This window comes from Clarias gariepinus, chromosome 15 (assembly GCF_024256425.1).
Source record: "Clarias gariepinus isolate MV-2021 ecotype Netherlands chromosome 15, CGAR_prim_01v2, whole genome shotgun sequence".
NCBI lineage: Eukaryota > Metazoa > Chordata > Actinopteri > Siluriformes > Clariidae > Clarias > Clarias gariepinus.
The window spans coordinates 22,922,956-22,950,331 of NC_071114.1; the positions used below are offsets into that span (position 1 = coordinate 22,922,956).

A 27,376-nucleotide genomic window follows, 5' to 3' on the forward strand; every position below is an offset into this window, starting at 1 on the left:
GGATGTACTCTTGGTTTGGTTGGTTTCAGAGGGGTTCGACTTTGTTTTGAGTGATCACACACATGCAAAAATGCTGACTCATTGCTCTTGGTTTGTTTAAAGGGCTAAAAGGGAGCGAGTGTGAAAACACCCTTACAGGTAAAAATACTTCAAAAAAGTCAGAACCTGCTTCTTTAATAACTGTAATGGACTTTATCCACATCTGATGGATAAATACAAGCAGGATAAACATGGAATAAGTCTCTAATAAAGTACCCAGTCTAACATCCAAATAAAATCTGGTTGGTTGTTCTTATTTTTACATGTTGATCCTTCTACATAGAAAGTGTCAGTAATTTCTACCTACAAAAAGAATCTGCATGGCTAAAATAACTTTTATAATAGTTGATAACTCAGCTTCCATCCTCTAATATACCTGCGCTGATTCATGTCGCTATCTCCAGCCTGGTTTTTGCCCGGCCCCCAGCTGTGCCGGCGGAATGGAGACTGCGAGCGGACGGAGGAGCAGAACAGAGACGAGCGCAGCGGCACCTCGGTCACGCGGTCTTTGGCCTCCTCGTCAGCGTCTCCCCCTCCTGAACCAGCTCCTCGGCGACGCACTTCCTCTGAGCTCTCGGCAGACGAACTGGGCTGGCACAGGCTAGCCGCGTCGTCTGTGGACGAGCAAGAGACAGACACCTCACTGGCACTGTCGCTCACACCTAGAGCCTCCCGACCCTGAAAGAGACAGAAAGAGCCTAAGTGAGACACGCTCAGGTCCACCAAGAGCTTTGTGTTATGGATGTTGATGTGTAGTTACAGTACATGTAAAGGAAATTGTAAATGGGCAAAGTCTTCTATTGGATATAATAAAAAAAGCAAAGAATATGAATTTCCTGGGCCAAATGCTGTTTTAAAAAGTGATTAATAGCATTCTTTTCCCATTCCAGCGTGAAGAAGTTTAGCCTGAATAGAAACGTCTTCTGAATAAGCCCAGATTTTTTGTTTAGGCATTATCACTTCCTGCCTGAACGTCTATGGGAAGATATGACATTATATCACCAAGTTCTCCTAGCAACAAGTCACACCAGACATTTTCTTTCATTCATAACTATTTGCCTTATCGGTGCTATTTTGTAATTTAATCTACAGTAATTCAACTCTTAATCACGCACTCTCAGGTTTATTTATTTGAAGTCTCACCCCTATTTAACCTAACAATTCAGACAAAACACCAACAAGACTGCTCATAATTGAGAACACTCAGGCGCCAATAATTTGGTAAAGCCCTGCTTTAACAAATCCAAGTTTTACCCTATTGGGATCACTGTAAAGAACAGGAACCAAGAAAAACAGTGACTCAGCCTGTGAAATGAGACTATGGGGGGAAATAATTTCTGACGGAGCCTAGTGACCTGTAGTGTGAAGTCACTGATCACACACACTCACAAAACAGATACTGTGCTCCAAATTTTACAAAGACCTTTAAGCCTAAGCTAATCCCATGGTGCTGGGTGTGAGGTTTTGGCCAGTCCCTCGAGCTGTGCAGAAGTAGCGTGAGAGAAACTGGAGGCGGTGAAGGGCACACATAAACACACACAAACACACACACACACACACACACAACCGCACACACACTGGGGGTTTTGTTGGGACTCTGGAGGATGAAAGCTTCCTATTCATACGTCCCAGAAATGACTTCCAACGCATGTGTGTGAAGAAGATGAGGACTACAAGGGCGTGTGTGTAGGCGAGCTTTCAGAGCACATGGAAAGCTAGAACCGCTCTGGTCACATGACCTTCATACTGCTGACCAATACAGGTGACGCTAAAGGAAATGTTACGTGGAACTAAAAATAAGTGACTATGTGAAGTCAAATATCTCACATCAGAATGCCTGATCCATTGTGTTTTGTACAGTTTTCTGGCCTTCAGGATTTTCATTCTGATTGACTCTTTCCGAAATCCCGGAACATAAACAATGTTATTGAATCCTCTTTATTTTTATTTTAGAGTGTTTGAAGCAGTAGGTTTTGTGTTATTTATCTGACACGTTGCCTCTAGCTTTATCTGAAACGTTGCCTAAGTGTTAACACCCTTATTTTTCGTGCGGTGCATGTAAGTACGATTCATCTCAATTCACTGCAAGTTTTGGCGGAGTGATTATGTTTCCAATCTTACTGCGGCAAAAAAATAAGTATGTTCAATATTTTTGGGAGGTCTTTGTGGAAGCTTGCGGGCCCTGCGGAACGTCAGACGGTCACTTACGGTCATTCAATATATCATAATATATATATTAATATATAATCTGATGTTAAACCGCATAGGTGAGACATAATCAATTTTTAGGGTAATTTTCCTACTTTTACTTTTATCTTAGCAATTTTAAAAAACGTATATACAGGCTATTTTTTTTCTTCTTTTTTTTTTTTTTAGGACAGCCTACGCTATCCATAAATTCATCTTTTATTATAATACTTGCAGTGAGTTTGTAGTTACATTTGTTTCAATAAAAAATGGATATAAAAACATGAACTAGTAATAAAAACTAAAGGCTTGGAGCGGTCAGGACTGTATAGGGGATTTAGCAATAACTGAAATGACATATTCTCTCTCACCTTTGTGAAGACGCTGTCCTCTCCCGGGTCAGTGCTGATGATGCCATCGGTGTCACTGCCCGAATCTCGGAGAGTGGTGCTGCCTGTGCTGTGGCGAGCTGGGGACCGAGAACTCTCTGCAACATAACCACACACACACACACACACACACACACACACACACACACACACACACACACACACACACACACACATTTCCACACTTGTATTTGTGCTACTTTCACTTCTCAATTCTCAGATTTTCCCCTAGATTGATATAAATATCCTGCTGAGCAACAGTGACACTTAAACTAGGTTCACACGTTCACACTTTATCAAAAATGTTTGTTTGTTTTTTTCAATACAAACTTGCTTATTCTTCGGAGAGGTTTTTTTTCTTTATTGGCCAAAACTTCAGCTTTCCTATCTCCTCATCAGCATCATCCGGTCACATGCACTCGTGTGGATTCTATTATTGGTATTCATCTCTCATTTCTACAGCTTTGCTATGAATGGTTGAAGAGAGCACAGCTAGCTACAATATAAGAAGAAATGCATAGCGGCAGCATCATTAGAGCTTTATCAGCTCTCTCTATCACACACACACATACACACACACCACAGGTGCCATAGGAAAAATTGGAGGAGACGCAGTTGGGTTCATTTTGTCCACACGCCCCTTAAATGAGGAACCTTAATTCAGTGAAACGTTTCCTTTTACAGCTATGGATTTGCTCCTAACAGAGAGCATTATCAATAAAAATCCTGTACTGGTATAAGAGTAATTCTGGTTAAAAGATTTTTTTTTAAGTTTTTTTTTTTTTATAATACAATGTGCAAAAATACAAATCTTTAATAAAGTGACTTTGAACCTGGTTACACTTGCGAGAGAAAATCCCATAGATGCGACCTTGTACTGAATCAGCAATTTATGACCTTTAATAAGTCTTGCCTTTACTGAAAAATTTCCCTTCATCAGAAAACTAAGTTATCTATAGCACATCCTGCCACGCATCCTGTCGTGCCACGCTCAAACATCAAAGCAAGAAGCAAGACCTACACACAGCTGGTGAAGACGAAGAGCTGTCACAAACAATGAGAGTACTCAGTGTGGATCAGACCCCGACTCGATATGCAGGGCTTCTGCGTTCAGACATTTCACAGCTGACTCACTCGTGTCTACTGCAGGGCACGCTATGGATTCTGTCATATATATATATACCATTTTAGTGGTGTCACACATGGGCATCTTTGTTGTTAAGGTGAGTGCTTAAAAACTGGTTTGCAGGACTTCCCGACAGACAAAACGTAATGCCGGATGTTTTTGTTTTCTAACTTCTACCTGTTCTTTGTGGTAATTAACAGCACAATAAAAATAATAAAACATTAATGCTTGAACGATTTAGAGATCTGAATAAAAGCTGAATAAAACTATTCTTTTATTGACATTACATTTCCTTGAATGGCATCTTGTATTATTAGCATTAGGTTTGATTATATTGTACAGTAGTCATTCCTTAACAAACTGAGCATGTTTAATAAAAGTAATGACATCAGTGTGTATAATTGCTAGAAAAGTGTAGAGATTTAAATGCTCATTCTGTCATGTTTATGCTAATGAATGCACAAGCGTTACATAATGTCACTACCTGAATCCGGCTTTTGATCTGATCTAACTCAGATTTAACCGTGAAGAAGGTGAGGCACAAATGAATCAATATATATTATTGTATTTAAGACATATCTATAATATTTTTAAATGAAAACATGTGTATCTATATACTTTAAGCCACTGTAGATGCAAATGATTTAGCATTTTGTTATCTATGATACAAATAATAACTTTGGGTTAAAGAACTGACTCCTGAGCACATGTCAAATGAGGAAAGCAATGGCCTTACCTGTGGACGCAGAGCTGTGTCTCTTTTCTAGCGGCCTGCTGTGTGTGGAGTTGTCGAGACACAGCGAGTGCCCCTCTCTGTGAATCTGGAAGTAGAAACAGGAAGAAATATTAAGCATGTGACTATGTCTAACTGGAACTAGTGGGCTGACACACATACACACACACACACACACACACACACACACACACACACACACACACACACAGAAATGACAAATCATACCATAATGTCATCTAACACCACCCTTCAGATTATATACAGTACCTGAATTAAAATATTGCGTTATACAGCTTAAAAAGTAGAAATCCTTATTATGGACATGATTTAATGTTAGCAAATTATAAAACCATGCCATTTAACAAGCCATCAACATTACAGAGAACACTCAAGCTCAACACACAAACACAGAATCAAAGCTACAGTGCTAAAATCGTAAGATCAACAAATATGTCTTGACTTGGAAGCATACAGTACTGTATAAACCATAACACTACATAACATCACGACATTAACATTGGTTATTAATTATATACCAGTAAACTGGTGACAGGATTATGGGCTGCCAAGGATTACCCATGCCTGTGGGGACCAGAGGTCAGCCTGTTTAGTCTGATCCCACAAAAAAGATAATGCCGAAAGCTGCCAGAACATGAAGTGCACCATGACCGACCATGCACATGGCCCAACAGGCAAAGAGCCCAAGAATGCCAACCCGGCCTCCAAACTCCCCGATCCCAATCCGATTAAGTACCCATGGGATGCGCCAGGCAAACAAGTCTGATCCATGGAAGCCCCACCCCACAACACAGAGCACCCAAAGGATCTGCTGCCAACATCCCGGTGCCAGACTTGTACTCCAGGGATCTCGTGGAGTCTTGCCACTAGAGGCCAGATCTGTCCCGGCAGCACAAAGGGAACCTACATAATACTATAATAATACATAATACTTGTTTTGTGCTTTGACATAATGGCTGATCAAAATATGGACATGGATTCAAAAAGTTTTGATCCAAGCAAAAAAAGAAAAAAGGGTTAAGGAGGATTGAGGGTGTTCAAAAAAACTACACACAATTTATTTTTTTAAAGTTCCACCTATTGTACATCCACAGGAAGATTTTTGACTCTTAGACGAAGCAAAAGTTCAACCATGTGTCTTAAACAATAACTTTTACAGACCTGATGCTGGAAATCTGATGACTATATTTATGTACTGTAAATATAAAAAGCTGACTGTGTTTAAAAGATGTTTCCTTGCTCGACACCAGTGTGCAACATTGTACATAGATGGAAGTACTTCTGGTGTACTGTGGGAGAAGCACCTGAAGCCTAGACCAGCGGAAATGGTTTAAGAATCGTAACTGACATCAATAAGGAAATGAAACAGCTCAAGCATAAACAACTCGTAACGGCTAATAACCCATTAGAAGACCCATTTGTAAATGACTCCAAAATGATTTGCTGTCTATTTTGTTTTGCGTTTGTATTTAAGGGGCGATGTGGTTGCTGAATGTGCTGTTGGATCATGTTGTACACATGGTGTGTGGGGGAATAAATGAAAACTCCTTAGAGGGTTGTTTTGTACATTTTTGCAACAACATCTACAATAAATTACAGTTGTGCATACCCCTTTCCATGCTGTTTTGATACTTAGTTCCAGATCCTTAGCAGCACGAGAGAAAAGCAGAGATTGCAGGTTCGATCCTCATAATGCCACACCCTTTCTGACAATCACAACAAGGACAGCTCTTGTATGTGGAAAAGGAGTGGATGGCTCTTTACTCAGAGCGTGGTACACTACTCTGTGAGTTTGAAATTATGTACTGGGCCAGATCATAGATGGTGGGACAGAGCGGACTGGTGGGTAAGAATTGTCAAAAATAAATATTTAAATTCGTTAATTAATTAACAGAATTGACAAAAGCCATGTTCTGAAGCATTATGGCTGCACCTGAAGTAATTTAAATAAAGTTACATATAAAATCTGTAGTTTATTCCAGCTGTTGATAAATTTGCCTTAGCTGGTTGAATTTATTTTTATTTCATTTTTACCTGGAAAAACACTAGTAAAATGCTAGTATTTTGCATTTATTTCTTATTTGATAGAACATTTTTCATTACAAACAGTATTATCAGCAATGACATAAGGAAGTTATCTATATAAATAAAAGAAAAGTTTTGACTGTACATTGGTCAGTAATCGTTGTTTCAATTATATCTTTATGTTTCATACATTGGAGGACCTGAAACCAACCTCATTACACAAAACCGGCTGGACAGAATTGAATAAAACTTATTTGCCTGTAAAAAAAAAAGTAATGAGCAGTTATTTGCCAGATTAGGTCACAGCATCTAGTGCTCCCCCCCAATTTACTGCTTTTTCTCTTGAGATGGGAGTTGATTGTCACTTATCAGAGCCAATCAATGCAATAGTTTACCATGTATAGACAAAGTATGCGGAAGACACAGAAACGACAAAAAGTACCTACTGTACAAGCTGCAAAACTTCTGACAAAAAAGGAATGAAAGCGGCCACAGCATGGCTTACTTCAAAAAAAGGAAAGTAGACTATAAAAAACAGAACTTTCAAAAATGAATGGACAGATCAATGTATTTTTATTTTTCCTGCATGAAGTTTAAAACAAGTTTGTCACATATATTAATATTAATATTAATATAAAAAAGCGAATAATTTTACTGAGGTTACTTAATATTTTTCCAGCTAAAATAACAGCGCAAAAGTAATATAAGTACATTTTAACATGCTGGAATCATTTCAACACCTCCTTTTTTTAAGATCTACTTCTATTTCTCATCTGTGATTTACAACATAAACAAGGTGTAAGATACTCAACCTTGCAATTTTCTTTTTTCTTTATTAATACCATATCCGTGGACTTCAATCCGAAATTATAATATTACTGATTACATGAAAGCTCATCAGCTTATTTTAAACTATAACCTTTTAACTATTTCTACAAATTCTCAGGTCAACAATAACTTGCTTAAATGACAGCTTACACTCAAGCTGGCATGAACTTCACAAGGTAGTAAGTATGGAAGACCATAGACATAAGAACTATACAAACCCTTTGTGATGCAATTTTAAAGATCAGCTGTGGGAGCTCTGATAACTAATGCCACCCAAACCCCTAGTTAGTCCGTAAATAAGCGAAACAAACAGAACCTGGCTGTTGACTGGAACGTCCTTTACTATATCAGATACCACAAGCTAGTTACTTTAGCTTTAGCTTATCTCAAATGCTATTTGGCTGACATTACGTTAAATCTTTACTTTAGATCCCTTGTCTCTCATAACTCATAACTTTCTTGTGTTAGTTTAAGATAGCTGTTTAGCTTAGGTGATGTATAATAGACAGCTTGTGGTTGCTGCAGCTGTTACTCAAAACCATGTTCCTAATTAATGATAATTTTATGGCTTGATGCAGTTTTATGTGATGAGTTGACCCTATTACTATGCAAAACCAATCCATCTATCAATCATCTATACCACTGCGTCCTGTGTAGGACGGTGGGGAGCCTGGAGCCTATCCTAGAAAACCTTCAGCACAAGGCAGGATGCACTCTATATAGGGTGCCAACCATTACAGGGCACAAACACACATTCACATGCGCACTCACACGGTATGGGCAATTTGGAAATGCCAGTCAACCTACTGTGTACATCTCTGCGCTGTGGGTGGAAACCAGGGGAAAACCCACCAAAAATGAAAAGAACATACAAACCCAGCACTCGCACACTCAATTAGTCAGCAGTCAATTGATTAATACTAATTTATTATGTCTACTAGAAATAATGCAGGAAATTGCAAACAGACTATTTCCCTTCAAATCATTCTTCTTTTTTTTTTAAAGAAAAAGCCGTCCAGGTTTTGTACATTAAGCCACCCCTACTAAAGAGAACGCTAACTGAAAGCACACGCATTCTTCAATGTTTTTCAATTCACCTGAAAAACTTATCTCACATGCTAACCAGCAAGTTAGTCATAATAAACCGGTTTAATAGCAGTAATAATGTCAGCTTTTGATCCCTATAATGTGAAAAGGTTGAATACGTGTCCTCCATTAGTAATGTTTACTCGGCTCTCATGTTACACACGCTACTAATAGCGTCTGGAACAAAGCTTTCTCAAACCGAATGTGAGAATAAAGGTAGAGTGCATGTTCACCTGGTCGCGGAACAGACCGTCATAGCTCTTCTGCTTTGTTATAAGCAAACATTGTTTTGTTAAAGAGGATGGGTTGAAGAACAACAAAGAGCAGCCATAAGGGAGTGAATACTGTAAAAAAAAAATTGAGAACACATTTTGTTGTGTTTGCATATGAGAGGGGTGGTAGGAGAAAGACAGAGATTAAAAAGAAAGAAAGAAAGAAAGAAAGAAAGAAAGAAAGAAAGAAAGAAAGAAAGAAAGGCGAACTCAGCCACGATTGCGTATCTTTTGATGTTTTGAGGCACGCGAGGGTATGATATCCCTGTGTGCTTGAAACGTTATTGGGTTTACAGCGGGAAAGCCGAAACAAAAACAAGCACAGCATCCCTGAACAGTTTTAAAGCTATTTACAATACACAACGCTCTATTGATGGGACCTTCCGCACTGCTACTGACTAGCCACTGTGTGTGTCTTTGAGAAAGCAGGCAAGAGAGAGAACACAGCACTCTGTTGTCCCACGTACAGGCCCGGGAAGTGCCTCCGGAGAAGGCATACACACACACACACACACATACACACAGAAGCCTGCTCTTAGCAGTTCCCACCAGTGTGTACCACTAATATCTCACTGAGAACACAGGGGAAAAGCCCAAATCCAGACACTTAAGTGATAAAATGACTACACTTTGCAGTGCATGCATGGTTTACTAAAAATAAAGCTGAAGTGGGAGCATGGTAGAAGTACCATACAACAGACATTTCACAGATGCTGATATGAAATTTCCTACAGTTTGCTACGGTTTATAATATATTGTTTTTCTTTTTTAATTTATAATGGCAAGCAAGGAACTACAGCATCTTTGTACAAGAACAACTGTACAAAATTTAATTCAATGCTACTGTAGGTGAATAAAAGACAAGTCTTCCCCAAAATGTTGCTCTTGATGATAAGTCTATTGATCATCGACAGCAAGAAGTTGTACTGTACAGCTTTTCTAAAGTGTAACAAACCCCCCTACTTAATTTAAGATAGCAAAAATGTCTAGCTAATGCACTACATAAAAAATAAACAAAGTTAAATAATACATTATGTGACATCCCTGACTGATTAACAGCCTAAGCTCAGTTCTTAAATCAGGATCAGCAACAAGCATCATAAAAACATACTCATATTCAAGTCGTCACTTCTCTAATCACTCTAAAAATGCCACGAACAGGTTTGTACCCAAGTATCCATCAGTGAACAGTTGGTAATAGGGATGGAAATCACCAGGGACCACTGGATACGATTATCACAATACCTGGGTACTGCTTTCCCAGTGTTTCCCACAGGTCTGAAATATACCTGCGGTGGTACACAGCGGAACAGGCTGGCATTACCTTCCAGCACAAAAGCTGAACAAACATCAAATTTATAAGACCTTTAACACAATATTTTGAATTATTTGATATTTCTGTTAATTTCACATTTCAGAGATCCGAACTACAAACCCTCCCGTCCATTTATCTGTATGTGAAGAGTAAGATGAAGTTCAAAAATAAATAAATAATTAAGAACTAAACACTCTTTGGTGTACAAAGATGGCACTGTTTGTCAGAGAACATAGTCATTACAAACCAGAGCATTTTTTTAGTAGCCCGCTTAAGTAGACTCTATGCGTGGGAAACACTGGATTAGATTTGTACTGTGATTCTTTTGGTGTCACGATTTTATGAATATCCCAATCCAATCTAAATTTTTTTCAAGATTTTGTGACAATTCTAAACAAACATAGGAGATATACCATTCCTAACACATAGAATGATTCCTGCCTGCCATTGTGAAAATAGTTATTCTATTTTTTATATATAACAATAATCATAATTTTCAGCGATTTTGGAGTCAGCTTGGCGATACATGAATTGCCATACAAAAGAATAGCGATACGTCACTGAAACGATTTTTTTTCCCATCTCTAGTTAGTCACCTCACCAAAATGGACTTACAGTGAACTAAATACTAAAACCTCAACACCGTCGATTCTGTCTTGGTTATTAGTTCAGTTTAAAACTAATACTGTTTTGGTAGCAACAAGATATTCACAGGGCTTTCTTTAGAAAACAATCTGCATAATCTTAAACCAATAATAAATGGATTTAAAAATACGCTGATAAAACAATTTATACAGTACTGTGCAAAAGTCTTGAGAGTTTCATTTCTTCATATTTTGCTTTATTTTTTTATGCAATCTTAAGGAATAGTTCTACAGGATCATTGAAGGAAAAGTTACTTTAAGTTTTGGAAAGTTTTCGGCTCTCACTTTTTGTACCTAACAAGTATTAGAGAAATGTTTTTTGTTTGTTAAACCTATGAATCATCTAACTTAAAGCATGAACCAGGGAAAAAAGGGGTCAGATGATGACAGATGATGACCAGGCCAGTGATTAATCTACTAGTTATGTTTAACGCTGTGTGATTGGATCAGACAAAAGGGGAAATGAGGTTGCTGCTGAGGTTGTTACATAAACAATAACTTTTTAAATTGGATCTTTGGGCACTTTGCAGCTTCTTATAAAACATTTGTTACCGTTTCTTTCATTTAATCTCTCTTTATATATAAGAATACAATAAAGCTTTTTCACAGTACTCGAAACTTTCACAGAAATTGTACTTTCCTGTAAGAAATCTTAAGTATCATCAGCACTTCTGTGTTATGATGTTCTTCCCTGGTGGAAAAGGCATATTCCTTGGCTCAAATTTTGAAAGTGTTTTTTTTTTTTTTTTTGGACCAGTGTATTTCAGACTGAAGATGGCTTTGAAACTATGAACAGAAGATGGAATAGAGCAAACACCACTCAAATATTTTCTTTAGGGTCATTTGAATCGGCTCAAAGCAATTATTACACTAAAATAGGAAATCATCTCTGCATGTAACAGCATCAGCTCTGATGCATTAAGTGAGGTTCATTGGTCTTGAATTCAGTGTATACACAAGTGGCAGAAAGTCTGAAACAATCAATTTGAGTATTTGCTGTAATTTATTTTTTTAAATAAATATTTTCCTATGGAGTCAGACTTTTGGGCCAACCTGTGTGAAATTTATTCAAGGTACAATAAAGCAATAATCTAAACTGTATCCTTTTATAAACACACCAGTGCATCCCTGTGAAGGTGATAATGTTAGCTCAATAGCATCATCTGCTTATCCACAGACTGATGTGACTTATAGATCACATACTATACCTGAAGGTTGTGTTTTGTCTGTTATTTCGCTAAAACTTTTTCAGCTTTGCTGTTTGTTCAGTTACAGACCCCTCAACCAAACACACAGTGCATGCTTCTGCTACCCAGCATGTTGCCAGATATGGCCTGAGGTCTCCACCAGAGTCTGGCATTACTTCTGTTCTCATTACAGATCTGTAGCGCTGAGGAGAGGAGTGTGTGCAGGTCTGGTCGGAAGCCAAACACTCAAAAATGCACCCAATAAAAACACTCGGTATAAAAATAAACGGGCCTAGGACTCAGTCTTGATGCATGCCTGATTCAAAAGGCTTGGGAACAAAAAAATGCTCTTCAGAAAAAAAATGAAAAGGAACAAAACAAGGGTGGCAATTTTGTTTCTGGTAACACTTTCAGTAACCACACTGTTGCTACGTTCTTAGAGAGGCATTCTCGAAATGTTCCCAAGCTCGGTCTTAAATCTGCGATGGCGTCAAAAGTGTAGAGATTTCGCCTGAAGTACAGTGGTATGAAGTCACTTGGCAGAGTGCCCGTTTCCATCAGTCTCTCCAGGCCGCGGGCCAAAGGAAACCGTTAGGATCGAGACGCTGGCTTCCAGACTGCCACCAAATTCCCCTCACCCCTTTTGCCCGTGCAGTCTCCTCTCACACACACACACATGCACTCACAGAGTCCTGCCACAGTACTCAAGCCATCAGAATGGATGCAGCAAAGCACAGCCAAAGTGAAAAATATATCTTGCCTTAAGGAGTCATTAAGTGGTGCGGGTTTTCAAAACCAAACTGAGGAATGTCTGCTGACTGACCAGTTCATTATAGCTTTCTCTGTTCAATCACAGGCATCTGCACAGGAAAGCACGATGATCTAACCAAGCTGAGTGCAAGAAAAGCCTATGATTTTGTGCTGTTATTTACAAAGAAGTCCTTAACACTATTAGCTAATGTAGATTTTTTTTAACTCATTAACACTACATATGTACCATCCTTTCCAGCTCTATGATATAAGAACTCCTCACTCATGTACTATTTCATGGGAATTGGCTAAAAAGAAAAAAAGTTAATGACTCAAATGATGCATAATATCTCTAATAAGGCCTTCTCGTGTTGAACAGTAGTGGGTTCCCAGGCTTGATTCATCCTCATTACACAAACACTCTGCTCCCACACACACACACACACACACACACACACACACACACACACAAGCACATCAGACAATCTGACACATGATTCTGCTGGATACTCATCACTTTACAAGTGTCATCCATGAAGAAATTAAACTTTATGATTTAAACTTCCCCATAATTTGACAAATTAACCTTTGTCAACTTAGTTGTGAAAGCTGTTACACCAACTAAGAAACATAAATAAATAAATAAAAATCAGACCTTGCTTACCTTTATTAAAACCACGTCCACAGCTCGTCCTCTCTTGGCACACAAACTGTACCTCCGCTTGTGTCTCTCGTACATTTTCCCCCAAAAAGTAAGGAAAAATTGATCCACAAAATGAGTCTTATTTCCAACATGAGGCCCTTAGGAGCAACGTCTCTGCTGCTGGAGCTTTTGGAAAAATGAGAGACTCCTAATCTTTCACATCTGTGTGAAGAGCCAGCCCCTTTCACTCGCTCAACTTCGTTCAGCCCTCTGCTCCCCCCTCTCTCTCTCGCTCTCTCTCTCTCTCACACACACACACACACACATACAAAGACAAACAGCTGCATGTCCTTTCCTTCTGTACTTATCCACTCATACACACCCCCTTTTCCACCCTCAGCATGCCCATATTCACTCACCCCACCCCACTTTGAATCACACCTATGAGCTCAGTTCCTGAGTTGCAGGGAAGTGTGTGCAGTGTTGCTGATTGATAACAGGTCTGCATGACCTCAGGATTTAAATGCACATCCTCTGGCACCTCCTGATGTCTTCTCGATAATCAACGCGCTGTGTATACACTCGCAACAAGACACACCCTTAGTAGCAAAGTAGATAAGGAAGGCCAGGGGTTGCTTAAATACAAGACGCCACTTTACGCAGATTTTTTTTCAAATCTGCTTATAATCCCTAAAGATGAGATAAGCAGGAAATGCAGCTTCAGCGGATCAGGATAAATCTGCATGTAATGTAATACAAACTTGAGAAAGGCATAAAAAGACAGCTGGCCCTGAGGTCGATACAGTAAAACTGACAATCCTATGCAGGTAAGAAGGAATCCGCCTAAGGGAGGGATTAAACTAAAGGACGTTCATGTTTTAACTATCATTTATGATTATGCATAGTTTTAGATGCTAAAAAAAGTTACATGTTGTTTTTCAATAGAAGCCTTTAAACGATTGCCTTTAAAACAAAAGCACTTTCCTTCAATGCTATAAAAATCACATAAGAAGCAAGGACTGAAAGGAAAAATATACTTTTCTGCTGTCAAATGTAATACAGCATAATGCACAGATCATCACAATAAAACGCAAAATATTACATCCAGTGTTGTGTAGTTTCCCCTCCAGACCTCTGGGGGTGTGCTGTGGTATCTGACACCAGGATGTTGGCAGCAGATCCTTTGGGTGCTTTGCCTCCATGAATCAGACCTGTTTGTTTGTCTGGCACATCCTATCTGTGCTGAGGCTGGGTAGGCAGGCTCGGGCTCTTTGCCTGTTGGGTCCCGTGTGTGGTGGTCTCTGCTGCCATGGGGGTTCTAATGTCTTTCCATCTTGTCCAGCATTGACTTTTTAATGACAAGTTGTGCTGCATTGGCCTCTGTTTGAAGTCGAACCAGACAGCGGCCTTTGCTCCCTACAGGCATAAATGAGCCTTGGACGCCCATGATGTCACCAGTTTACTGTATACTATTGATAATCAACGTTAATATGTTAATGTTATGTGGTGATCAGTGTAAATGTAAGACACTATTATTCTGATGGTACATAAATGAGACGGCATGCACGAAAATGAGCATCTAACTCCAGTCTAGAAATATAAAACAGTATATTGCTGCATGAACAATCCTCGTATTAATCCACACGAATCTCTGCAAATCTATTAATATGGCCTCAGTATTCATCAGCTTATAAAAGAGCACTTTCAATCCTTTTGCATTTCATTTTTTTAAGATGTGCACTTACAGTTAATTCTACACAACTTAATGGAGCCTGGAGAGACTACAGTACATTAAGTGCATGAAATCATAATCAAAATTTTTACACTTTAAGTTTGTTATTTTAAGTGTAACAAATTAATATATTAAATGAACTGAACTTTTCATGGACTGAGCTTAAGTTGAAATCTCGCATTACTGAGACACTCCTCTGTTTTCAGCAAGATTCAAACAAACTCATGCAAAGATTCGTGCAAACTAAATACAGATATGCGCATTTTAGCAAACTATTCACTCATAACTAATATGAACAATAACCCCATTTAAATCAGACGCAATAAAGTAAACTCATTTCATTTTCAAAAATCCCGGCTAGCATTTGGATATCACCAAGCAGGAACCGTAACATCAGGTGACCGTTAGTTGTATTATATTGTATTGTATGGACGTTACATAGGATAAGGGTCAAAGTCAGGACAACGTTGTTTAGGAAAGTTAAAATGACTTTGATGAAACGATGTTGGAATAAAAATGAATGGAAATCCCAAACAAAATGTTGCAAATACAAACAGCTTTTATTCGGACCATTTATGAAGTTTAACATCCAATCATACCATACCATACATGGTCCCTTTAAATTTCTAACAGGGAATAGAACTTCGATCGGAGATTAGGACAGACAGAACAGCTTCCCGCACACAGCGTGTGTCACAAATTTCTTAGTGTTTTAATGTTGCCTTTCTGCATCATGAGGTGCATCTTAGCGCCCAAATTACAGTAATATGATGCATCCAAACTGTATCATGTTTTGTTTCACAGATCAGATCTCTCACAAAAAGTGTTTTTTAACCCTTTTGTCTGCTTTCCAATTCAATATTTTGGCAAATTGCTGTTATCCGGTATTTACTGTGGCACTCATTGTTATGTGCGCTCATATACTAGCATTAGCAGCATGATCCCTAGTGGTCCAGTGGTATACTCGCAGTGTTCTTATCACAGCAGCTGGATTTTTAATCCATCTTAGGCCATTGGTTTGGTATTATTATCAGTCTTATTAATTAATAATAAAAAGTCTTTTTTGCATTATTATATGTATGTGCATTAATTAAACATTATCCCATTGTCATGTATTCAACATGGGACCAACATCATTTCATCAAAGTAATTTCAACCTAATACTCCTTATACCTCACTAATAGGTAAATGAATGGTGTGAGATTTTTTATTTTATTAGAAAGGTTAATGGTTTGGTCCACAACAAAGCTAATTAACCTTCTTCTCCTTTAGCTTCACTGTTTCTTTCCACATAATAAAAAGCCTCAAAGACGTTATGAGCAACAGCGTTCTGTCAGACACCAACAGAATACACTGCTTCAGTGTTCTCCTTTACTTTCACACATGCAGCGCGCACATGGAGCACTCACATGCACACACAAACTCACACACACATACACACTGCCACATGGCTTCCTGTTATCTGTCTTCTCGCCCACCCCCATCAGCTTGACCTCTCCCAAAAGTAAACACTTCCACATTGCTCCCTGACTTCACAGGCTAGCTCGAAGCTTTGCTTTGACCAGGCGTAGACAATGGAAGCTGCTTTTCTCACTAACTCTGGCCAGCTCTCGTGCACACTTGTGAAGCACTCAGGAGAGCGTTAGGTAAACAAACCGGAACCGGTAATGTCGCCATGGAGAAAAGCAAAGCAAATTTCATTAAGAGCCCTGGCAGAGAGCACATGGCTGGACTGTAGAGTGTATACATCTGCTAATGTGGGTTGTTAAAAAAAAAAAAAAAACATTTAGTGCCTCATTGTACACAAAATGGCTGCATGGCTGAGATCTGGTTGGTTTGTTTGTTTATTTGCGCACTTCAGCATCTTATTATCTTTTTCAAGCATGAAGATAACGATTAAAAAGAAAATGCAGAAACCACATCTGGTGTCAGTTATATAAAGAGTTTTGCTAGAGGGAGCCAATCAGTGGGAAAATGGTGGTGTCTCGATGTCAGTGGCTTTTACAAGGGCGAACACTGCCACCAGTTGGACATGCAATTATAGTGTGTCTATCCATTGCCACCTGTTGTACCGTATTCTTTTTACTCATTCTGTGGAAAGAATTTCTTATAAACACGGCTTGAAGAAGAAGAAAAAGAAAAAAACAAACATGCCAGCGTTTTTTGGATTAATGTTTTAAAAGGGAAGATCGTAGTCCATGCACACACCCAAATCTTCTGTGACTAACACATCCTGGACTTAAGAGCAGACTTCCCGGTGTGAGGAAAACTGGTACTCACCACAGATACCTCAATATCACTGTTTTCACCTTGGAGACACGTCTGATCGTCCAGGGAGACGTCTAACTCTGTAAAGACAAATTTCGACACTCAGTTTGATAGCACAGCAATAGATGGGACAAACTTGGTAGGACCCATTTTTAGACTGCTGATTGAAAGTGGAAAATATTTTTTATATCTTTTTAAACGATCAGGGACATTTCTAAAAATAACCTGTCCAGCTATGTCAGTTCGACGGGATTATGTAATTCCGCAGAGGTAACAATAACCTTGATGGGCGTACATTACACGTGTGCTTTTGCTTTGACAGCAAAGAACATAAAATAATAGAAAGAAACAAAAATAATCAGTCAGGGAAAAGGGCTGAATGGAAGACAGCGTCATCTTTGCTTTTCCTGATTATCTTGATGACATCACCCGTTGCTAAGCTACACTCTAAGGTAAACATATCCTTGGATACAGGAGCACGCCCTGTTTCCTTTTGGCTCAGGCAGGATGGAGTTACACATGCTGCTTTTAACGATTCCTCTGGGTTTGAGAAGAAATAATTACTGTGCTTCGGTTAATCATAGAAAGCCTTCGGACTCTTCCTGCCGTTGCCGAGTCAGAGATGATCTAATAGCAGCGTTACTGCATTCTCTCCATCAGCATTTAGCCAGGGGAAGGACGTTTTTGTTTTTATGATCTCAGAGCTGACGCAGTTCACAAATGGCTGCAGGAATTAATAAGCCTCATTTGTGTTTTTTTATGACAGAAGCACACAAAAGAATAATGGCTATAGAAAGGTGCCATGGCTATGCCATGTTACACCAGTGATTTAGTGTTGGAACGACAATAATTGTTAAAACTGTATGGTGAACACAGCAATATGACGTTTAATATTGTAAGCTTAGATAAAGTACACAAACTTGAATAACATTACAAGATGTATTTTAAATGCGACCAAAACAAGTTTTCCTGGATTTAAGATCATGACAAATGCAGCTTGGCAATCCATTTAGATATTATTATTACTATTATTATTATTATTATTATTATTATAGAATGTAAAATGCTTCCTAGCATTGTCAATATGTCCTCAAGTAATGTGCCATTTTATCTCAACTTTTTTTTTTGTCTTTTTGCTAGATTGTAAAATCATCTATACTTATTATCCTGTGGAGGGTCACAGGGGACCTGGAGACTATCCAAGGAAAGTTAGGGCACTAAATCAGGTTACACTCCAGATATTGTGCCAATCCATAACAGGGTGCAGGAACACCCCCAAAAAACAGGCAACTTGGAAACACCAATCAATCTATTGCACATGTCTTTGGACCTTCTGAGGAAACCGGAGTACCTGGAGAAAACCCACTAAGCACACAGAGTAAACCCCACACACGCAAACCCGAATCAAGATTCGATCCCCCATCTCTGGAGGTGTGACGCAACAGTGATATCAGTACTATGTAAAACAAAAAGAATCCAAATAAATAAAATAAATAAATAAATCACAGAAGACTAGTAATAAATAACCATGCTTTTGACAGTGCTGTAATTATGCAATATCCTACTAGAGGGAGTGCTGCTGTACTGAATAACAGCACGGCTCTGATATCCAGTACCACAGCATACCCTCGAGTGTGATATTGCTTGTAAACAATTTATTATCAACAAATAATTGTTTGTTTGTTTCTTTAACCAGATAATTTGCTCTGCTAACACACATCCTTTCCCGACTGGTAGAACTAATTAACCTTAGGATATAAGCAACATTAACTTTTGGGGTTTTGGGGTTCAATCCCACATAGCCTTAAATTGATGCTAGTGCACTAGGGTGTACAATCCCTTGTTCCACACACCAAATAGTGCCCTTGATCGGGATTAGAGAGGGATTTGGGATTCAGCTTTGTAGCTTGCATTAGCTGTGAACAGAACAACATGGACGATTCAGAGGCAAGTACTCGGTAAGGTATTATGGATTAATTGTGGTTTAAGATGACATAACATTATCAGATGATTTTTTTTTTTTTTTAGATAACCTAATTTCATAATTGGTTTAGAATGTAGCTTTTACTGCAATTAACAATTGTTAGAACACCTGTGACACAAAGTGATACATATAGTTTAATGTCCCAATGCTGTTATATTCAGTCTATTATTATCACTGATGGACTGCCTCTTGTCCAATTAGATCACTCGGTCAGAACTAAGTGTTGTACAGTAGAATTCTAACACAGCTCTGTTTTCTTTTCTCGGTTCTGACTGTTCAAAAGATGTTAAAGTAAAATAGCAGCTCTAATAACAGGTCTGACTTCATTTAATATAACAGCTTAATATTAATGTGCTTATCCTGCTATTACACATGATAAAATCAGTGTTAGGACTAGGCATTCTTGAAAGAAGTCTCCATTGTTAGCGCTTTCTTAAGAAAGTTTTCCGATGCAACTTCCGTATCTCTGTAAAAAAACAAGCTATTTTTTCTTATTATCTTTAAGGGAATTGTAAACTTTATTAAAATCCATGTATGAATGGATAAACAAATACCATGTATCATCAACATATATAATCACTGGCAAGTTGCTGTGTTATAAAAATATTGAAACATTTCTAAATCAACTTTAAAGACTAACACTAACTACACTTCATCTATCATTGATTACGTTCCTATAAAAAGACACGATCTTGTGCTTTATTCATTAAGTTACATCCTTAGCTGCATACAGAATACTGAACAAATCTTGTGTTTCATACTATATCTTATACACCTCTTAACTATCTTTGAGCTGTTTAAAAGAAATCTGTCTCACCTTCCTGGGGGGCTTTGATATGTCCATCGACATCCTCTTCATGGTTAATTTTTTGTGTTTTTTTCTCCTCTGTCACAGAATCTGTGTCCGCTGCTTCAGGCTTAACTTTATCCTCAGCTCTGAGTCTTAAGTGCTCATCAAGTGAGACTGAACTGTCCACAATATCAGCTGGGACAGTAAGCACGGCCTCACTGTGGTCCAAGCTATTCTGGACTTCTTCCTCGATAATTACGAGGCTGTCTCCAGCAGTCCTCAATTCTGAAGTTTCTTCTGAATCTAGAGTGTTTAAAGGGGCATCTCTGTCTGCGTGATGAGAAACGTCATTATTCTTTAGAGGAAGAACGTCACTCGTTTCTGGCAGTCCACCTTTGCTGTTTAACAAGGTTTCTTCTGTCCGGTTGTTGTTTTCTAAAGAAATCCTTTCCTCACCGTCGGTTAAGACCTGCCTGTGCTCGCATTCATACTTAAGGCTGTTATGCTGTGCGACTTCCTGCGGCTCACTGGCAGAAACTCTCTGTACCATGTTTTCGGAAACCTGCTCAGTTTCCTCAGGCTTTGGAGTGTCCTCGCTGGATGGTGTTGAAGATTCAGGATCTGAGCCAAGTGCAGCCTGGGAGACGTCAGCGCTCCTTCCCAAAGTTTGTCCTTCACTCTCACTTCCTGCTGTTGTTTCACTTATGACTGTTGAGTCGGGTTCCCCAGTGGCCGCTTCTGGGTCTGGCTCGAGCGCAGGCTCATGTAAGTGAGCGCTGTTTTGGGAAATAGTATCAAGTGTCACAGAAGATGTTTTATCCGGTTCAAAACCTGAACTACACGGATTAGTCTCTTCACCTGAGAGCATCTGAAGTTCTTCAACCGTATCGGTCTTTTGACGTGTTTCCTCTGGAGTAGGATCAGTTTCCTCTCTGTGGCAGCACGTTGTAGCAGATTGTTCGTGATTACTTTCTGTTTTAGCATCATGACAGGAAATATCAAGGGCACCCCCTTCCTGTACATCAGGATTTTCTTTTGCAGTGTTTTCCTGTTCTTTAGGTTCACTGCTGTCACTTGTCTGACTGGAATTTATTTCATGCTTGTCTTCCACTGGATGTATCACATCTGCTAAAATAAACAGACTCCCAGATTGTAAGTCCGCCTCGTTCAATTCTCTCATGCCATTTTCTGATCGACCCGTTTCTGAGCTCTCTTTGGTTCCGTCTATCTCCCCCTGCTCCTGAGAGCTGTTGCTTCCATTCCCCACTTCACTCTCATCCTGGCCTTCTTCTCCCTGGGAACACGATTTCACGTCAGAAAGTCCAGGTGTGTCTGAAGACTGAGTGATTCCCATGTCCCCTGCTGCTGACTCCGATAGCTCTAAACTCTGGTTTTCATCTGCTCTCACCACGCTGCACCCCTCTTCCTGGACCTCCCTTTCAGGCCCCTCGGAGCTCTGCTGTGCCTCGCAGATCAGCTCCTTAGCTCTATCAGTTTCCTCTTGCTGCTTTCCACAGGATGGGGCTGCGCTTTTTCCTTCAGAGCTGTTCTGTAAACTGTCACTGCTATCACCTAGTATGCCAGCAGCTACACTTTCTGCTTGCGCTCCATAATCTCGGTCGATGTTTTCACAAGAACACGCCCGTTCCCCGTCTACGTTGTCGTTGTCCGAAGGAGGACGGAGCGTATGGGCTTCGACGCTTAAGCAACGATCTCCCTCGGCTTCTTGACACCGGAGTGGACATGGATGCTCGTTTTTGTGTCTTTTCTCACACTCTTCCTCTGTGTCGTTGACAGAGTTGTCCTGAGAGTGTTCGAAGCAGGCCTCCGAGTCCTCTGCACATTCTTGGGCAATGTGTGGCAGCTGAATAAAAGAAAAGCACAAAGAAAAGCTTCTCCTGTAATGGAACTTCAATTATGCAATGTCATTTAAATCTTATCAGCAGCAGCCCTTGCAGTTATATGAAACACCCGCTCCGTATCTCACACATTATACATAATAAAAGGTTAAATTCAGAAGAGCATTCTAAGACATAGAATTTTTCGTCCTAATATATAGTAATTCCTTAAAGGCAATTACGTGAGAAAGAAAGGAAGACGGAATTAAAGCAAAACATAGCAGTCTGTGTTTCTGTTTTGCATTGCTTTCTACTGTAATCCAACTTTAATTGACAACAACCTGACTGAAAAGTCTTTTCTTTAAAATGTAAACAGTTTGACAGCAAGAACGAATAACTCAATTGTTGAAGTTTTTACAAGCGAAACTTGTAAAAGGATTTTACACTTATACAATTGGTTTTGTGCTTGATGTTTCATTTGAGTAGCAAAGGGGCAAAATATTTTGTTAAAATTGTATCAGTGTGAATTTTGTGTGATTTCTCAAAATCCTATAACTCCATCTCCCACAATTTTATCACAATTGATAAATCAGACTGCAGGTAATTGAAGAATGCAGTTTAGGAACTGTATCTCATATCACTTGTACACAAATCACTTTTTCGTAAGTTTTGTAAATTATTTCTCTGCTACACCACAGTGCTTACACTATAGTATCCCACATAGTTCTATTAAGTGTATAACATGGCCTTCGAATAACATCCAGATCGCATAAAGTCCTATTTCAATGGCAGTTACAGAATGTAAACATCCTTTTCTTGGCTTTAACATTCTTTAAAAACCCTTTAAACACATTCAAACTGCTCGTGGCAGTCACTGTGTGATCCTTGGTTCATTGATCATGTGACAGAAAGAAGTGGTGTGACTGGCTCTTCGCGACTTTTGCGTGGACATCTTCTAGCTTCGTGTTGTGCTTTGCACAAAAGATGGAAGTTTAAAGCTTCTAATCTAAAGTTATACAGAAGTATTCAAATAATATTTTTTTGTTATAGACAACCTTGCATGTCAGAGAATAATAATTTGCCAAAATGTGTAAAAGTCCAAAAATGGCAGTATATTTTTGTTGAGCTGTCAAACTGTTCATATACTGTACATGAAGTTCAACGTTTCTTGGTATTTGGTACATCCCTTTTTTGCTTTAATGATTACACAACTTTATGCAAAACATGATCAATATCACACATTTGCCTACATTAAAAAAGTGGCCTAGAAATACTTTGTAAACGTGAATATTAAATATAAAATTTATTGTATAATTACTTTTTTTGTTTTAAGTAGTTAAAAAAATGAATGCTACAAATTTAAACGTGTGATGTCAAACGTTTGGACCACACTGTACTGTATACACCACGACTCACCTTGACCAGTGTTGTGTTTTGTAGAATCGCACGGCGTAACTCTTGCACGTCTGCCTTCAGGCTTTCTGCCGTTGTGCCAGACTCGGTGACCGCTGACAGGGAGTAGGTGTTCAGATCCGGGTGGTGCTGCACCACATACGCACCAGAGCACACTCGTCTATGTGTCTCGTTGCTATCCTGAGTGCTCGTCTCCTCCCTGCTCAAAACACACCACCCGATTATAAAACACACCCAAACATACAGTATCACAGTATTACTGGCTCCTATGTACACTCAAAACTGAATGTAAACATTCTTCTGTTAATCAGGTAGACTGAAGATAGCTCTCTTTAAATCACGGGTCTGCTCTCGGCTGAAGAGCCTCGGCTGCAGTCAGTTTGTTCTATATGAGGTGTAGTGGGTGAAACCTTTTCCATCTGACCTCAGAGATTGTGCAATCCTGGGTGGAGTGGACTTTCCTAGTGAGGCCCAAATTAAAGCGAGTGGTATGGATCGGGATCAGACGGATGTCACCAATGCAGGCAAGAGTAATCTTTTTGTGAGTGCAAATCATCCAATTATCTGTTAATAAAAGAATTAATGATGCAATCTGCATGCCTGTAGTCACACATTTAACTCAACAGCGTGTGGCCATTTTCGCAACCTCATGCAGGAAGGGATTTAAAAATAGCAGCTTTTCTATATTCTGTGGGATATTCCTGTGCTTGGTGGCAAAAAATAATCTCACAAGCCTCTATTTACACGTGGGGGAGGAAGGAGGACATAATATATAGCAGGATGCACTCAAACTTGTCCTAGTTTATCCCCAGATATATACTTTACCCAAAGGGGAATCCTGCTGTGTAATCCTTTCTCAGATTAAATATTTGAATCTCACAGGACAACTCTTCAAAATTTCATCCTACATCATTTCACTTAAAATGATGCTTTATCTTTTTGCAAAAACTGGCCTATTTAATGGGACACCTGCTTATTCAAGCAATTATCCAATTATGAAGCGGACGTGCAATGCATATAATTATGCATCATATTAAGCATCGAAATGGAGAAGGAAAATGATTTCTGTGACTTTGACCTTGGCATGGGTGTTGGTTCGAGTATCCTAGGATTTTGGCTCATAATTGTGCAAGGAAAATAAACAAAAACATCCACAGTCAGCAGAAAAGCATCACAACATGCTGATTATCATGGTAAATGATTTTCCCTCTTCCTGATATTTGACGTGAATGTTAACTGAAGCTCCTGACCTGTACAGTATCTGCATAACTTTATGTATTGCAGTGCTTACATGTGCACGCTTATTGTTCTTCAGGACTTCAGGTGGTCGATGAGAAAATAATAATATTAACTGTTTTATTTTTACAATTTGATATAATTTAGTTTTTTTGAGGATGGTAACTCTAAATTAACTTCTTGTCTGCTGCAGAGGTAAATTTTCATGGAAGCCAGTTTCATCATGGTGCTGTTCTTGCAAAAACTGTTCCAGAAAGGCAGACCTTCATGTCTTAGAAAAACAATTGACTGTGGTTGTTGTTGTTGTTGTTGTTACATAGTTACACAATTCCATATGTGTTCTTTCATAGTTTTGAAATCCCCAGTATTGTTGTAGAATATAGAAAATAAACCACTAAACCAAAAAAAATATGTATTTGCATGTGATTCCAAACTTTTGAGCGGTAGTGTAAACACCACGCACACAGACCCGAGGCGAGAATCAAAATCTCAACCTTGTTGTGAGGCTACAGTGCTAACCACTACGCCACCATTCCACCATGGTTTAATTATCACATAAATTTAAACTGTGGGTAGGTAAGCCAAATAAACTTAGCTTTGAGTTAAAGTAATTTAATTAAACTAATTATTAATCTATGCTAGAAAAGGTCAAATTAGAATTTCGTAAAGTGGTAAAGTGCTCGCCCTATCATCCATAGATCGCGAGGTCGATTCCCTGGGTGATGCTGTAACCTCTCGCAGCCAAAGGTCTAGAGAGAGCTAATTGGCCGAGCTCTCTCTAGACCTCCGTTAATTACGGCTCTACAGCCAATCAGGGGCGTCTGTGAGCTCGCGCAAGCAGAGAGAGTGGATAGCGCTGTCCTCCGAGTGTGTTACGCCGCCCCCAGCGGTGCATAAGCAAGATGCGGTCGGCTGGCGTCACGTGGTTTAAAGGAAACACATGATAGTCTTTGGCCCTCCCGACTGAGTTGCAATAGTAGCCTTAACGTGGGAGCCCCCTAGTGACGGGGAGGAATTGGACACAACTAATCTTATCTTGGGAGATAATTGGGGGGAAAAAAACTTTTTATTTAATTTATTACTTTTATGCATTTACGTATTTGGGCAACATTCAATAGCTCTAAAAAACTTTTATGTTGCAACCCAGATAGTAAGCCTGTAAGATAACTCAAACTTGCAAAATATTTATCATGTCTACACAAGAACTCCAAGTCCTAGAACCAATAAACACGGCCACCACAGACCACCCGTTTCTAGCTGTCTCGTCATGCTCTTGCCTTGTCTAGTTAACATTAGCACGCTTCCTGACCATGATTCTGAGCTTCATTTATGTTCTGTTTGCCAAGATTAATAACACTGCACCTGCACATGCATCCTTATCTGCATCTGTGACAATATTAGATTTCCTGCACTCGGTGATTGCATAACCATCTGACAGTTTGCTTGAACATGATACCAGGGTTAGTATACAAACCACATAATAGCACTTTGTTGTGATGATGCACTCACTGTGTGAGTAGCTCTAGCAGCGCACTGTGTCCGCAGCTTTGTGCCAGGGCTGCCGGGGTCACACCTTCTCTGTTGGGAAGTGCCAGTGCCTGTCTCGCTCCGGGCTGCTGCAGGAGGAATGACACCACTCGCCGGAGCCCACGTCGAGCAGCGAAGTGCAGAAGAGTCTCCTGAGGCTCTACAACACAAACATCAGCATGTAACAGAAAGCAACTCGTCTGTAATGTTTCTGATATTAAAGCAAGGTCAAATATCATTGAGTGCGTCAACAAATGTGACGCGGTGCCTTGTAAGCATTGTGTAAACACAAAAAAAGAAAAAAAAAGTAGGTAGGTTCAGCCGAGACTTAAGAAAGCAACATGTTTCTTTTTACCGGGCATGTAATCAATGATGAGTGGACTAAAAGTTCTCGTGTTCATTTTCAATTAAAAGAAAAATAAATCTAAACAATAGTGCTTGCAGTGCTGCCCTGACATGCACCAAGCCCAGGTCAATACAGGTTTCTTTCAACTGTATATAAAAGATGCTTTCTCTCTCTCTCTCTCTCTCTCTCTCTCTCTATCTCTCTGCGTCATCTGACACACACATGCTCCTCCTTTTTGAATTGAGTTTAACATAGTTTAATACCGAGGTTTATATCCAAGAGACGGTCGAACAAGGTGAAGAAGGTACAAGTCTGCTTCACCTATTCTTTTTTCTTGCTTTAAAACTTAAACATCAACATTCTGATTGCTCCTCTAATAACATTCACACACTGCACATTGACATAATCAATCTGCCATCATGTAGTTGGAGTTGTAACAATAGTGTATTAACACGAGAGTGTAGTTTCTTTTAATTTGTCCTTGCAAAATCCCTCCCCAGTGGAAAAGGCTAATCATGCGCTGAATGATTAGTATGTCAAAGTGCTACTGATCACCCTCAGCTTGACTGTAACTTATTTCTAATAATCTCAGCGTGCTGCACAGTTCCCAGTGCTGCATGCTTTTCTTAGTTCCCTTTGTGCCTTATTTTTTGTTTTTTTAATGTTTTGCCATGTGCCTCTGTTTTGGTTTTGTCCTGTCTCCTCCCTTGTCATGTCATTGGCTTGTTACCCAAACATGTACAGTACATCTGTTCTGTTCTGTTCAGCCCTTTAATTAGCTTGTCTGTTTAAACCCTGTTGTTCCTGCTTGGGTACTAAGTCACATCATTTGTTTTGTATATTATCAAACCATAGTCTGGTTTTCTTGTTCGTCAAATTATTTCGACCGGTTTATTTGACCTATTATTTTACATATGCCAGTGATAACCTCGTTTGGCCTGTACCTTGACCTCTGCTTGACCTCTTACATAGAAAAACACTACAATTACCTTTACAC

General features: G+C 39.3%; 1 protein-coding gene across 4 annotated transcripts in view; it reads right to left on the bottom strand.

Moving 5' to 3' along the window:
* The window catches only part of LOC128543343 (A-kinase anchor protein 13), a 93,499-nt gene that overhangs the window by 37,987 nt on the left and 28,136 nt on the right, over positions 1-27,376 (bottom strand). For all 4 annotated transcript variants that reach the window (XM_053513737.1, XM_053513739.1, XM_053513738.1 and 1 more), the window contains exons 5-11: positions 26,016-26,193; positions 23,274-23,469; positions 20,047-21,883; positions 17,258-17,325; positions 4,478-4,562; positions 2,598-2,713; positions 416-717 (exon numbers count right to left, since the gene is read on the bottom strand). In XM_053513737.1, the coding sequence (XP_053369712.1) occupies positions 416-717; positions 2,598-2,713; positions 4,478-4,562; positions 17,258-17,325; positions 20,047-21,883; positions 23,274-23,469; positions 26,016-26,193 (2,782 nt within the window). The remainder of the gene's footprint in view (positions 1-415; positions 718-2,597; positions 2,714-4,477; positions 4,563-17,257; positions 17,326-20,046; positions 21,884-23,273; positions 23,470-26,015; positions 26,194-27,376) is intronic.